Here is a 13,390-nt window from a genome sequence, read left to right on the forward strand (position 1 = left end):
ACAAAGGTCGTTTTTTGGTTTGGTTTATTGTAAGGTCGATGAAGAGATATTTTTTCCATTCAGTCAGGTAAAAGGAACGTGTCAGAAGTGGGATTCGAACCCACGCCTCCAGGGGAGACTGCGACCTGAACGCAGCGCCTTAGACCGCTCGGCCATCCTGACTGCTTTTTCTCGCAAAGGTCGGTCGTTTTTTGGTTTGGTTTATTGTAAGGTAGATGACGAGACATTTTTTTCATTCAGTCAGGTAAAAGCATTGTGTCAGAAGTGGGATTCGAACCCACGCCTCCAGGGGAGACTGCGACCTGAACGCAGCGCCTTAGACCGCTCGGCCATCCTGACGTCTTTTTCTGACAAAGGTCGTTTTTTGGTTTGGTTTATTGTAAGGTCGATGAAGAGATATTTTTTCTATTCAGTCAGGTTAAAGGAACGTGTCAGAAGTGGGATTCGAACCTACGCCTCCAGGGGAGACTGCAACCTGAACGCAGCGCCTTAGACCGCTCGGCCATCCTGACGCCTTTTTCTGACAAAGGTCGTTTTTTGGTTTGGTTTATTGTAAGGTCGATGAAGAGATATTTTTTCCATTCAGTCAGGTAAAAGGAACGTGTCAGAAGTGGGATTCGAACCCACGCCTCCAGGGGAGACTGCGACCTGAACGCAGCGCCTTAGACCGCTCGGCCATCCTGACGCCTTTTACAAACAGAGGTCGTTTTTTGGTTTGGTTTATTGTAAGGTCGATGAAGAGATATTTTTTCTATTCAGTCAGGTAAAAGGAACGTGTCAGAAGTGGGATTCGAACCCACGCCTCCAGGGGAGACTGCGACCTGAACGCAGCGCCTTAGACCGCTCGGCCATCCTGACTGCTTTTTCTCGCAAAGGTCGGTCGTTTTTTGGTTTGGTTTATTGTAAGGTAGATGACGAGACATTTTTTTCATTCAGTCAGGTAAAAGCATTGTGTCAGAAGTGGGATTCGAACCCACGCCTCCAGGGGAGACTGCGACCTGAACGCAGCGCCTTAGACCGCTCGGCCATCCTGACGTCTTTTTCTGACAAAGGTCGTTTTTTGGTTTGGTTTATTGTAAGGTCGATGAAGAGATATTTTTTCTATTCAGTCAGGTTAAAGGAACGTGTCAGAAGTGGGATTCGAACCCACGCCTCCAGGGGAGACTGCGACCTGAACGCAGCGCCTTAGACCGCTCGGCCATCCTGACGCCTTTTACAAGCAAAGGTCGTTTTTTGGTTTGGTTTATTGTAAGGTCGATGAAGAGATATTTTTTCTATTCAGTCAGGTAAAAGGAACGTGTCAGAAGTGGGATTCGAACCCACGCCTCCAGGGGAGACTGCGACCTGAACGCAGCGCCTTAGACCGCTCGGCCATCCTGACTGCTTTTTCTGGCAAAGGTCGGTTGTTATTTGGTTTGGTTTATTGTAAGGTAGATGACGAGACATTTTTTTCATTCAGTCAGGTAAAAGTATTGTGTCAGAAGTGGGACTCGAACCCACGCCTCCAGGGGAGACTGCAACCTGAACGCAGCGCCTTAGACCGCTCGGCCATCCTGACGCCTTTTTCTGACAAAGGTCGTTTTTTGGTTTGGTTCATTGTAAGGTCGATGAAGAGATATTTTTTCCATTCAGTCAGGTAAAAGGAACGTGTCAGAAGTGGGATTCGAACCCACGCCTCCAGGGGAGACTGCGACCTGAACGCAGCGCCTTAGACCGCTCGGCCATCCTGACGCCTTTTTCTGACAAAGGTCGTTTTTTGGTTTGGTTTATTGTAAGGTCGATGAAGAGCCATTTTTTCCATTCAGTCAGGGTACTTCGGTAAAACCACACCCACCTTGATGACCTCCACTTGCTCCTCTCCAGATTTGACTGGTTCGGGCGGCAGAAGCGACCTTTCGGCGGTGGGCTGCACCAAAGCAAACGCACGTCCGACAGGCTGGAGAAAAGATAACATTTCGGTCATCGCATTAGCATGTTGGGTGTGAATGAAACACGGATGAGATCATCCGGGAGGAGCCGCAGCCGGTTTGGGATCGATATTGCAAAACAACACTTGGAGCAAAAATGAGCAAACTCTGAAATTGGAAACAGAGTTGAGTCATGGGCAAGGTACGTTTCTTCATGTTCCCATTGGAAACAGCACGAGGCGGTGAGGGAGGGACACATTGGAAGAGGTGCGAACGGGGTTATGCAACAATCTGGTGCAACTTTGGCACTCGCATTGTTTCAACGACATCTTTCTTATGGGAACCTCCCTTGATGGGAAGCAGATGTGTAATACATGGCCGAAAGAAATGTAAAAACAAAAAGAACAATGATTTAAAAAAAAAATGTTTAAGAGGCAAAACTTTCAAATGTACAAAAATATAATAGTGATTAAAATGAATACATAAGTGTGAAATGTAAAACTAAAAATACAAAAACAATACAAAAATACAATTATTAAAATATATTTTTTACAAAGCGTGTAAAGCCAAAAAAGATGAAAAAATAATAATAATAATTAAATTAAATAATTAAAAATGAAAAGGTAAAATGTACCCCCCCACACACAAATAATTAAAATTAATAAATGTAAATATTCAAAGATCTAAAAACAAATATTAAATTATTAAAACATACTTAAAATCTACAAAACATAATAATTGAAATTCATGAATTAATGTAACAAGCGTGAAAAGGTCACAGTGTACAAAATATCAAATAATAATTCAAATAAATCAGGAAATGAATAAGTACACACATTTGTTAGTATATAAATTAACACCTTTTGAAAATTTTAAAAAAATTGACATTAACCCCTAGGTGTTATTGTGACCGTTTTTTGGCTTTTTGTTCTGACCAAGCCCTTTCAAAATAAAATACTGCCCACGGGTTAATCATGCTGTCAATGCGTGGAATAAAACTAAAGATCACCTTTGTAGTATCAGGTTGCGTTATCAAAAACCACACACAAACGGATATGAAAACACATCCTGCTTGGTGCTGACGCATGCATGAAATTGGAATTCCAAATATCATACCATAAACTAATCTTCAGTGGCGTAAGACTTCTTACCTTATCTCTGTGCTGCTCTCCTAAGCTGCGAGTCGCTTGGTTGTGGTCGTGCAGCGTCAGTCGCAGTCGCCTGCACCCGTCCTGGAAAAAAGACGCGGGAGAACCCACAAAGGGACCGTTATATGATGGAGAGTCCGACTGGACACTATTTCCAAAAAGAATCGGAGCAACTGAGTCACTAAAATGTACTAGTGGAAAGAGGGAGGGTTTTAGCCAGAAGGCGGCGCGGGGGGGGGTGGGGTTGCAAACGTCAGAAGGGGAAGTAAAAAGTATCGAAAGGTGAACTGTCTGCTTTAAACTGAGCGCGATGGACGTCATCGGGATGGAGGCGTGGCAGATGGTTACCGTGGCAACCGAGCCTCACAGTAGCCATAGAAGTGAGTTTATGCGACATAACACAAACTTGCTTTTTCTTTCAGTTCCCGGGAAGGAATTCACTTTAGCAGGAAAAGCCTCTGCCAGGAAGTGAAAGGGCGTGCGTGTCCCAGTGCAGGGAATCCCCCCCCCCCCCTAATTGATGCCCCTCATGTGCGTGCGTGCGTGTGTGTGTGTCCTGCAGATGCGAGGGAGGAGGTCAGCGACATTACATAACACATTCCAAACAACAAGTCTTCTGGTGTCTTGACTCCAAGCCAAATAGGAGACACACAACAGGCAAAGACAAAAATGCCTGCTATGTTATTACTGTAAACACACACTCAATATCAGTTGCATAAGTGCATTGATATCAAATGAATGCGTGATGTATTAAATAAAAGTTAATATGTAATGAGGTGGATTATGGTTAGCAGGTGTGCTATTTGATGTGTGTGTGCGACTTGATCTGCCGGGCGGTTCTCACCGTTCATCATGTTCGCTATTTTGTACGCTTGCGTGCACGCTGTCATGCTCATTCTTTGGCCTGGCGATGGAATAATCTTAATTGTGGGTTTTTATTGGGGTGTGCCAAAATTGATTTTATTTAAATTATTTTATGCTGTCTTGCCTTTGTTTGCGTGTGCCTTTATTGGGAGCGCTGTTCTTGTTGTACTCGATTTGGCCACTTAGGGGCAGTGTGGTTCCACGCGGTCTGATACACTGTTAAGTTGTAGCCACATTAGAGAGTAGAAGGAAAAAGTCAAGTTATTCCAATAAAATGTGGGGTTTTTTTGCAGCGTGGAGCCGTTCTTTTGAGTGATAAAAGTGCCACGAGCAGCAAGCTAATTAGCATTAGCGAGTCAGACTGGAGTAGATCATTACGATTCCTTGAACATCTATAAATTGAAGTAAAAATCATTGTCAATCAAATCATTTTGAATCAAAAATCGTTCATAACCGAAAATCGATTCTGAATCCAATCGCAGACCCAAAAATCGGAATCAAATCAAATCGGGAGACATTCAAAGATTCCCACCCCGAGTTTTTATATTTCCATCTTAAAGGAGCGTCATATCCATTTGAGTCAATTTACGGAGGAGTTAGTGACTTTAAAGCAACATTATGACTCCAGAATGTTATTATTTTTTTTTAATTGATTTAAAAAAAATAAATAAATAATAATAAAAAATAAAAAAACAAATAAAAATAATATAAAAAAAAAAAATATATATATATATATATATATATATAATAAAAAATAATAATAAAAAAAATAAAAAAATAAAATAAAAAATAACAGATAAAAAAATAAGGCAACATTATGTAAAAGTCTGACCCGAAATGGGTAAACAGGATCACAATCATGGATGTACTACATTGGTCGGCTTCTATTCTGATGCTAACTTCAGTTTACCAACTTTTGCAGTATTTGGCAGTGTTTCGCAAACATTTACAGACAAAGGACAAACAACATTCAAAAAACAATAGCCCGCCTTCTCTTCTATTATAATGACTTCCTCCAACATTCCAAAGCATGCATGTTAGGTTTATTGCCGACTAAATTGTGAATGCGGATGTTTGTTTGTCTCTACAGTATATGCCCTGTGATCACCCAAGGTCGAGAGGTCAACTGGGATAGGCTGCAGCTCACCTGACACCCTTATAAGGACAAAAATGGACGGATAGTAGATAGTTAAGATCAGCCAAAAAGCAAAAACGTCATGATGAGCAAATAAAAAATTTAAATAATTTATCACCAAAGTTGGGACATTTTTATTGGTAACATGACATCACATTGTGAACAAAATAAAAGTATTACACACAAAAAAAAAATAATGCTGATTTTTATTTTTTTGTATTTTTTTTTGACTTGGCATATTGAGTTGAAGACTGGATTTGGGCGACCTGAAGAGCTAAAACTGGTCGCAATTGTGCTGCAGTTGAAGTAAATAGAAAGTATATTTTATTTGTGGTGGTTGGATGCTGAGGCGGCTAACATCTCTGATTTTGGACATGGGAATCAGTTGGGTCCCTGTTTGCTTTCAAAATTTAATTTTGGTAAACTAAATTAATTAACGGTAAACATAAATGTTAAACGTTTATATGCAATGCATTACAATTAAATAATTGTAAAAAAAGTTGTTTAATTTTCCACACTCCAGGTAAAATAAGGGACACTACCATTTATAATTTGGGGGCGGGGTGGACAAAAAGGGAAAATACAGTCAACTCTACTATCTGCATTTTCATCCAGAGTGGCTCCAAAAATAAACAAGATGTCATTTGAGTTTCATTGCAAAACGCTTGCATGTTGGTGAAGATAAAAAAACAAAAAAAAACTGTAGTGTGCAAAAACAGAGCAAGAACAATACAGGCGCAGTTGAAATAACAAATAGTGTGTGTGGTGGGCCTCGTACAGTACGGAAAAAAAAAAAGTCCAAAAATTCCCCCTTTTGTTCGACATGCTCACATTACATCTGAATGCCCTTTGGGTGGTTGTAGTGGTAGAGGGGGGGTCAATTAAAGGGGGAGAGAAGGAAACAGTGGGACAATTGTTGGGAAGGTATTACATAAGCAGAGCGCTAAGCTAGTTACACATGCACATAAACGCCAGCAGCTGTAACATTATACAGCCTCCGCTGGACAAAAGGAGCAGTGGAACAAACCTGCATGGAAAAATCAAACAGGCATAAATACACAACGTGAGCCAGACTCCATAACAGGGCAGAAATGTGAGCTCGGGTTTGCGCACACACCAACAAAGGGCACAAAAGTTGGTGAGCTACATGCAGGCCGGCTGGCTGCAGGCTTTAAAAGGCTACGGAGACACTTTTGTGCTCTGCTTTGGCAACGGGAGGCGGCTTAGACGGAAATCCCGTAAAGCACCTGCTGCATTCCGCGCATGGCGGGGGCTTCTGCAAGCGTGCTAAATCATTCTCTCGTCCCTCCCCCTTGTCTCGACTTTCTACCTGCACAACAGATGGCATCAATCTCAGCGCACACGTTTGCACTTTTACGACCTCCGAGGAACATTTTTTATTGTTATGTAGCATTGGATTGTGCCTCGCCCAAAGTAAAATAGGTTAAAGCCGCGCTATTGATCTTCAAGGAAATGGTGGCAGGAAATGGGGTTAGCACTTATAGGTTATTATAAAACAAAGAGCAAGAGTGTAAAATTCACACAGTTACTATTGATAAATTCATATTGTTGGATTAAAAAAATAATTGTGCTATATTTTTGCATTTTGTTAACATCTGCAAATAGAGTGTGGTATTTTATTTTATTTTTTTCCCTTTCGGACATATTACAACAGATTTCCCTGATCACATTTCTTTTTTTATTTTTATTTTTGGACTTCAACAGATTTTACCAATCAAATCATTTTTAAAAAAATATTTTCCCCCCTTCTAATTATTATTTTTTCCTTTCTGACATATTACAACAGATTTCACGACCACATAATTTAATTTTTTTTAAATTATTATTTTCATATTTTTTCATTATTCAATACACTGCAGATAGTATTGCTGGTGTTTATTGCTTTTTTAGTGCTTACAATATATGTCGACTATTTATTCATGTGCGCACATTTTTTTTTTTGTATACTATACACCCTCTATTTGTGAGGGATACAAACTTGGCCAGCCTGGAAAAGCAAAACTCTGCTTTAACTGACGCTCAATGAAATGCATTGGATACAAAAAAAAAATAAAATAAAAATTTTAACCGCAAAAGAACAGGAAAAAAAGTGCAAATAAACAATTTAATAAATACGCAAATGCAAAGTATGCATATTTTTTTAATTTGTTGACTTAAGGCCTTCTCACACTGCACTTAGCGATGCGCCACACGCTGTCAAAGCTGTCACATCGTGACATACGAAAAATATTCATTTCAACAGGAGCGTCGCAGTTTCATCATAAAACACATCCAGTAGGAGAAAGACTGCCGGAGGGATTTATAATAATAATAATAATAATAATAAACCATCCAGTGGGAAAAGCCTCCCTGTTACTTCCCAGGGTGCTACACAATCACTTCCTAAAATGGGAAAGCTGGCCTGTGTCCTTTCGTGCTGCTTCACGACGCACACCAAGAAAACCAAGCGCAGTGCGAAAAGGGTTTGTGCTTGTATGATGCTCGTGCTGACTTAAAAAAATGGGATGTTACTGGCTTTGAAAAGCAGCAGCACACCTAGACAGGTATTTTTCCACCTTGCGCACATAGCATTCATACACACGTCATTTCTAATTTCACATCACACTGACTGAAATGCAAAAATCCCATCAAATCTAAATCATGTGTGTGTTGATGCCCTTCGCACGCTATGTGACTTTTACGGCACAATAAAACTATAGCAGCAGATTCCAAGTTATGGAATCAAACACAATGATTTACAACAAGATGCGACGTCGGCTGATAAGGAAAAAGTGTCACTTGTAAAGCCCAGCGCGGCTCCCCGGTCAATTATTAAACCATCAGGAGCGATAAGGCCCATCTCGGTGGACGTGCACAGACGCTCGCTACCTGTCTGAGTGTGCGCACGCTGTCTAAGCTTGTTAAAAGGACGCCGCACGCACGCACAGGTGCTGCTGTCACAGGCTGTTTGCTCTAATTCTTCACCGACAAGTCACGGGACCTCCGAGGGGAGATTTACAGGTTAACGAGAAAAACCTGCAAAGTCATACCGTGCAATGCATATATGACGTGATGTAAACTCGAGTTGGATCCAGATCTGATTCCGATTCAAACTGCATCATAGGAATCACCATTAAACATGTTCAAACGGATATTTCACATGAATGTGGATTAAGACCCGCAACCCGATCGGATGAGATTTGTGATACACTGTAAGCATGTGAATGTGGCGCATGGGAGTTTCCGTGAACAATTGGTAATGATTCCAAAATGGAATTTGGTGTCACCATTACAGTTTAGTGGCGTTCAAACGGCAAACAAATTGAAATTAGATTTGGTTGCAATTGTTTTTAAAATCTAATTGCTGTAATTACATGTGTGGATTAACATGAAAATTGTAAAGGGACATTCTTATATACAAATAAAAATACAGAATATTAAATAAATCAACAAATAAAAAAACAGTACACGAACTAATATTCCAGTGGAGGGATTGGTGAATTACGACAACTCATCAAAATATTTGTGTTTGAGGTGTAGATACTTTTACTTTTAAATATTTTAGTATTAGCATTTATTAAGCATTGTTTTACTTTTAGCTCTTTTAACTTTTTTTCTTTTCTTTAAATTGACTTATCCGTGTGTGTATGTATATGTGTGCACTGCTTACCTTGTCATATTGTTGTGTTCTGATGTCCTCCACTGTGCACAGACTTCTGGTCCCGCCGTTCATCATCATGTCTCTCATCTAATAATATTAATTAATAAATAGACAATCAGTAATCAATTACAAATAAAGAGTCCAGGTAGGAGCAGAGTTCCGGCAGTGGCTGCTGTCTGTCCCGGTAGTGCAATGCAGGTCTGAACACTTCACACCGGCTGCTTCTGTTTTTTTTTGTTTCTGTCTGCCCTGAAACAAGTCTCTGTGCGTCAAAGCTAGGACACGCCCACTTAAGACCAGATGCCCATATAAGGAGATGAGTAGGCTGGAAGAGGAATGGACACAGACAGGAGGATAAGAGAAATTGGTACATTGTGGGGGAAAGCAGAAGTAACATTAAGACATCCTGGAATTTATTATTTCTGCTTTATTTTATTATTACTTTTATATTTGCATTAACATAATAGGAACATTTTTATTGATATTTGTTACGTATTTAATATATATATATATTTATTAGTTTTTTTACTTTGATCATAATGCTTCTGTTCTTAGATTTTATAGTTTTAGTGTTTCCCCCAAATTTTTACTCTATATTTGGAGGAAAAAATTCTAAAATCAATATTTTTATTAATCCTTATATAGTTGCATTTCATTGTTATATATTTTTATAACCAGGTGGACTTAAAAAAACATTATTCATTTTTAAATGAACTATTTTGTTATTACCAAATGTTTAATACAACGGTACCTTGAAATACAAATGGCCGACCTGACTGACAGTTTTTTATGAACAAACTTGCCACTCCAGTTAAAAGTTTACTGTCAACCTAAACATCAAATGAAGAGAATTAAAACAACCACATACAGTAACTTTGCTTTAAAGTTCACCAGCTTAAGGTTTATATATGCACATAACGGGAAACGCCATAGACAGACTAACAAGTAGTATTGGTGTTATAATGTCATCTATACATGTACAGATAATACAATAAAATTGTCAGGCATATATTCATTTTCTGCAAAGAATGACGAATAATTGTGCAGTCCTGCTTATCTATGCAAGTAGAATTTGTTCATTGAATTTAAATACAATTGACTTTTTTTTTTTGTATTTCTTTACATTATATTCTGTATGTATTTATAAAGCACATTCTTGAAATAGATAATTCTATGCTTTTTTTCATGAGACTGGAACGGATTAACAGTATTTCCATTCATTTCAATGGGTAAAGTTGATTTAGGACATGCAGTTTTTAACTTTACAAGGAAAATAAAGAAACACTGTTGAAATTCTATCAAAATATATTATTGATCTTTGTCCAGGCAAAATGTTTGATGCATCTTTTCTATTGGCTGCCGTGAACTGTACTGAACATGTACTGATGTACCTAATGTTGTGTCCCACAGAAAGATAATGTTTCAAACAGACCACACAAGCGTTCAAAGTTGGCACTTGCATTAAAAGCCAATTCAGCACATCCTGCTGTTGATAAGTCACAGAGCACCTGGCTCATGTTGAACTGTGTGACCCAAGGACCACAAAATGTGGTATAAAATATGTCACCTTTATACAGTACACCTGCACACAGTAAGGGCGAAGTCTAGTCTCGTTTTCTAGTTGGCATGTTTTTACTTCTTCGAGGCGTTTTGTTTGGATAACGAATTAAAAGAATAATTGTCTAATCTAGTTAAATTTGAAACCACAGGAGAATAAACAGAACATAACTGAATAAAACGGTCTTGGGAGGGATGGGAATTAGAAAAGTCTGAATAAAAATGTGAATCCAGGTTGAGGAACAATACAACAGAACAAGCTTTTGTTCTGTTGTATTGCGAGTGATCCAGAAGGGCGCAAACTTCCAGTAGGTTCAAGACCTTAATGGTTTTAGCAGAGGACAAAGAGGGGATGACGTTAAATGAAACTGAAACAACAGCTGCACAGAGGAACCTCATTCAATATAGTTTCAAAGACGTGACATTATCTCACTGGAGTGTTTCACGTGAAAGGTATGCAGTTGGGAGCAGACTCAGATAATTAGCCAAATGAATGACATCATAAGAGCGACAGCTGTAGGCAGTGCGTAGTTACCAGAAAAGTCTGTTTTCTACACACGAGTGATTCATAACAATACCGCCTCGACCTTTGACAAAACAAAAAAACGTATTTGAGAAGAGGAACAGACAAACACAGAGCTGATATTTTGGAAGACGGCGAAGTAGTGTGAAAACGAGTGACTCACCGATTACGATGAAACTCTCGCCATCTTCTACTGAGCCAGCGAAATGTGTAAATATATTTACCGGACACGTTACAATATACGGTAAAGTCTCAGGCAAGTGACAACAAAATTATAATTGAGAAGCACTGCTGTAAACTGTTTAAGATTCTTTATTTTCAAGTGTATGGGGTTCATAATTTGTTTAGCTTAAACTACTAATATACAAAAAAATCCCTTTTATCGGAGCATCAATTCTCTGAAAAGTGATTTTAGATTAGCCTATAATATTCTCATTTATTGGGATGGTGAATTTGGAGTTTTCGTTATAAGCTATAATGAAAAATAAATTCATACTTTTTTATATATAGCATATTTAATTCCTAAAAACAGTGTTTCACAGAACAAGTAACATATATATATTTTTTAATAATAATATAGGCCTACTAATACTATTTCAATGAAATGATGAGACAATCCTACGGAAGAGGATTAAGGCCAGTGAAGAGAAGGAAGAAAAAAAGGTTGGCAGGATTCTTATTTTACTCTCAGAATTCTGACTTTAAAGTCAGAGTTCTCACTTTAAAGTCAGAATTCTGAGAATAAAGTGAGAATCCTCACTTTAAAGTCAGAATAAAGTCTAAAGTGAGAATTCTGACTTTAAAGTCTTTAAAGAGAATTCTGACTTTAAAGTGAGAATCCTGCCAAACTTTTTTTCTCTCTCGTCACTGGCCCTAATCCGCTTCCGTAAGATCTATAAAAACAAAAACTAATTAAATGTATCCAACAAATAAAAGATACCAATAGATAAAAACTGACTTGACTTAACTTGAAATTGTTAAGTGAACAATAAAAAAAAAAAAAATAATGCGTCTATACATACAGGATAAACCACTTTTTGAATTGAACTAAACAAGCAAAAAACAAAATATTCTAACTTAAGATGGTCTTGTCTATTTAATTAAAAAACAGCATTTTTTTCTGAATGATTGAATGAATGCATTTTTTTTTTTTACAGCTCTTGCATTGGAGAAACAAGTGGTAGCTTTACCCAAGGGAGAGACAAAATAACATCGATTTTTAGCTAACCCTTCAAAAAAAAAAGTAGATAAACTCATCGGACAAACTAAAAATAACACTGATGTGAACTGCCTAAAACCGCACATCTGGAAGCCTAAGCACACAATGGGACACACCTCACAACAACAAACCAAAGTGCAATAACACATTTGCCAAAACTTTAAAAAAAACTTTCTGGTGGGTGGACGTACTGCGTGTTTGACATAGTATCTTACATTGTCTAGAAAAGCAGGGATGTGATGGAAAGTCCATCCCCGCCCTCAGAAGGAATGTCCACTTATCATCTATACTTCTCCAGCATAACAGGTAGTGTGCAGGTTTGTTCAGACTGGATGGGTGGCGTAGTATCAGTGACAGTTGGCAGTGAAAGTGTGACGTCATTGTCAACACTTTTAATTGTCTAGATGGGAAGCCATGGAAGTGGGAAGCTTTCTGGGGCGTGGATTTTTGTAATTAAGATGACGGGAAGTTAAAATGAAACACATAAGAGGTTTTTTTTTTGTGTGTATTGATGTTGTAATTTTACATAGATAATATTTATTATTATTATTTTATATTTTCAAAACATTATATTTCAGATTTAAAACATTTATTTTTCAGGGAGATTACAATATTATAATTTTGTATCCAGAATGTAATAAATATTTTACATTGATGCTATTTTGCTCGAATTTTATAAATAACTTAATATTTTTATCTTTCCCTAGTTTAGACATTGAGAGTCACATAATACTGTAGCTCTATGGGGGGGGGGGTTTAAAGTCAACATATGAAACCTAGAGGAGAAACTGGCTTCCTGCAGGATGCTGCCTTTCATGTCTATTTAAAACGCAGGTAGGAAAAATGAAACGTTTGAAGTTAGTTTTTTGTTTTCTGTCAATGAAACAGGATCAATGATTGTGTTCATATTAATCTCAACCTGTTTCCTTGCAGCTCCCTGTGTGTATTTGTTAAATCGGGTGGGAACTTTGGGGGGCATGATCACAGAAATAAGCGCAAAAATCCCCCCCCCAAAAAAACTAACCCATGGAAAAACAACAAAGAAGATCTGGATAAGAATCATGTGGATGAACACGTCTCCACTAAAAGACAACAGCAGAACTAGGAAATTGTGTGGTTTTTTTTTGGAGGGGTTGTTTGCGGACCGTGTGTACCAATCATGATCAACGGAAACAATCCTGCAGCAGGAGATAAGAGAGCGGAACAAAACAGCACAATATCGTGGAACCTCCAAAGTCAAATGCCCTGTAAGTGGAACAAGCTAACAGAATGGCCTGAAGGGTGTTGTAAGAGGGTGTGCACACTTACGCAATCACACAAAATAGGCCCCTTTCAAATATTTCAGTTTTGTTTCAATTCCAGGCTATAGTTCACAT

At 38.4% G+C, this 13,390-nt stretch overlaps 1 protein-coding gene and 10 non-coding genes across 12 annotated transcripts in view; all 11 read right to left on the reverse strand.

Moving 5' to 3' along the window:
* The window catches only part of tuft1a (tuftelin 1a), a 24,583-nt gene extending 15,567 nt beyond the window's left edge, over positions 1-9,016 (reverse strand). Inside the window, exons 1-3 of one of the 2 annotated variants that reach the window (XM_077575717.1) lie at positions 8,725-9,016; positions 3,059-3,139; positions 1,835-1,936 (exon numbers count right to left, since the gene is read on the reverse strand). In XM_077575717.1, coding sequence (XP_077431843.1) covers positions 1,835-1,936; positions 3,059-3,139; positions 8,725-8,802 — 261 coding nt within the window. In that variant the 5' untranslated portion in view covers positions 8,803-9,016. The remainder of the gene's footprint in view (positions 1-1,834; positions 1,937-3,058; positions 3,140-8,724) is intronic. The other variant, XM_077575716.1, reaches the window with a different exon arrangement.
* On the reverse strand, positions 80-162 carry trnal-cag (transfer RNA leucine (anticodon CAG)). Its single transcript has one exon. It is a non-coding gene; the product is annotated as a tRNA-Leu (tRNA).
* On the reverse strand, positions 257-339 carry trnal-cag (transfer RNA leucine (anticodon CAG)). Its single transcript has one exon. It is a non-coding gene; the product is annotated as a tRNA-Leu (tRNA).
* trnal-cag (transfer RNA leucine (anticodon CAG)) lies at positions 430-512 on the reverse strand. The gene has a single exon. It is a non-coding gene; the product is annotated as a tRNA-Leu (tRNA).
* On the reverse strand, positions 603-685 carry trnal-cag (transfer RNA leucine (anticodon CAG)). Its single transcript has one exon. It is a non-coding gene; the product is annotated as a tRNA-Leu (tRNA).
* trnal-cag (transfer RNA leucine (anticodon CAG)) lies at positions 776-858 on the reverse strand. The gene has a single exon. It is a non-coding gene; the product is annotated as a tRNA-Leu (tRNA).
* Positions 953-1,035, reverse strand: trnal-cag (transfer RNA leucine (anticodon CAG)). The gene has a single exon. It is a non-coding gene; the product is annotated as a tRNA-Leu (tRNA).
* trnal-cag (transfer RNA leucine (anticodon CAG)) lies at positions 1,126-1,208 on the reverse strand. Its single transcript has one exon. It is a non-coding gene; the product is annotated as a tRNA-Leu (tRNA).
* Positions 1,299-1,381, reverse strand: trnal-cag (transfer RNA leucine (anticodon CAG)). Its single transcript has one exon. It is a non-coding gene; the product is annotated as a tRNA-Leu (tRNA).
* trnal-cag (transfer RNA leucine (anticodon CAG)) lies at positions 1,476-1,558 on the reverse strand. Its single transcript has one exon. It is a non-coding gene; the product is annotated as a tRNA-Leu (tRNA).
* Positions 1,649-1,731, reverse strand: trnal-cag (transfer RNA leucine (anticodon CAG)). The gene has a single exon. It is a non-coding gene; the product is annotated as a tRNA-Leu (tRNA).
* Positions 9,017-13,390: the final 4,374 nt, after the last annotated feature.

The sequence above is a fragment of the Vanacampus margaritifer genome, chromosome 9 (assembly GCF_051991255.1).
Source record: "Vanacampus margaritifer isolate UIUO_Vmar chromosome 9, RoL_Vmar_1.0, whole genome shotgun sequence".
Lineage (NCBI taxonomy): Eukaryota > Metazoa > Chordata > Actinopteri > Syngnathiformes > Syngnathidae > Vanacampus > Vanacampus margaritifer.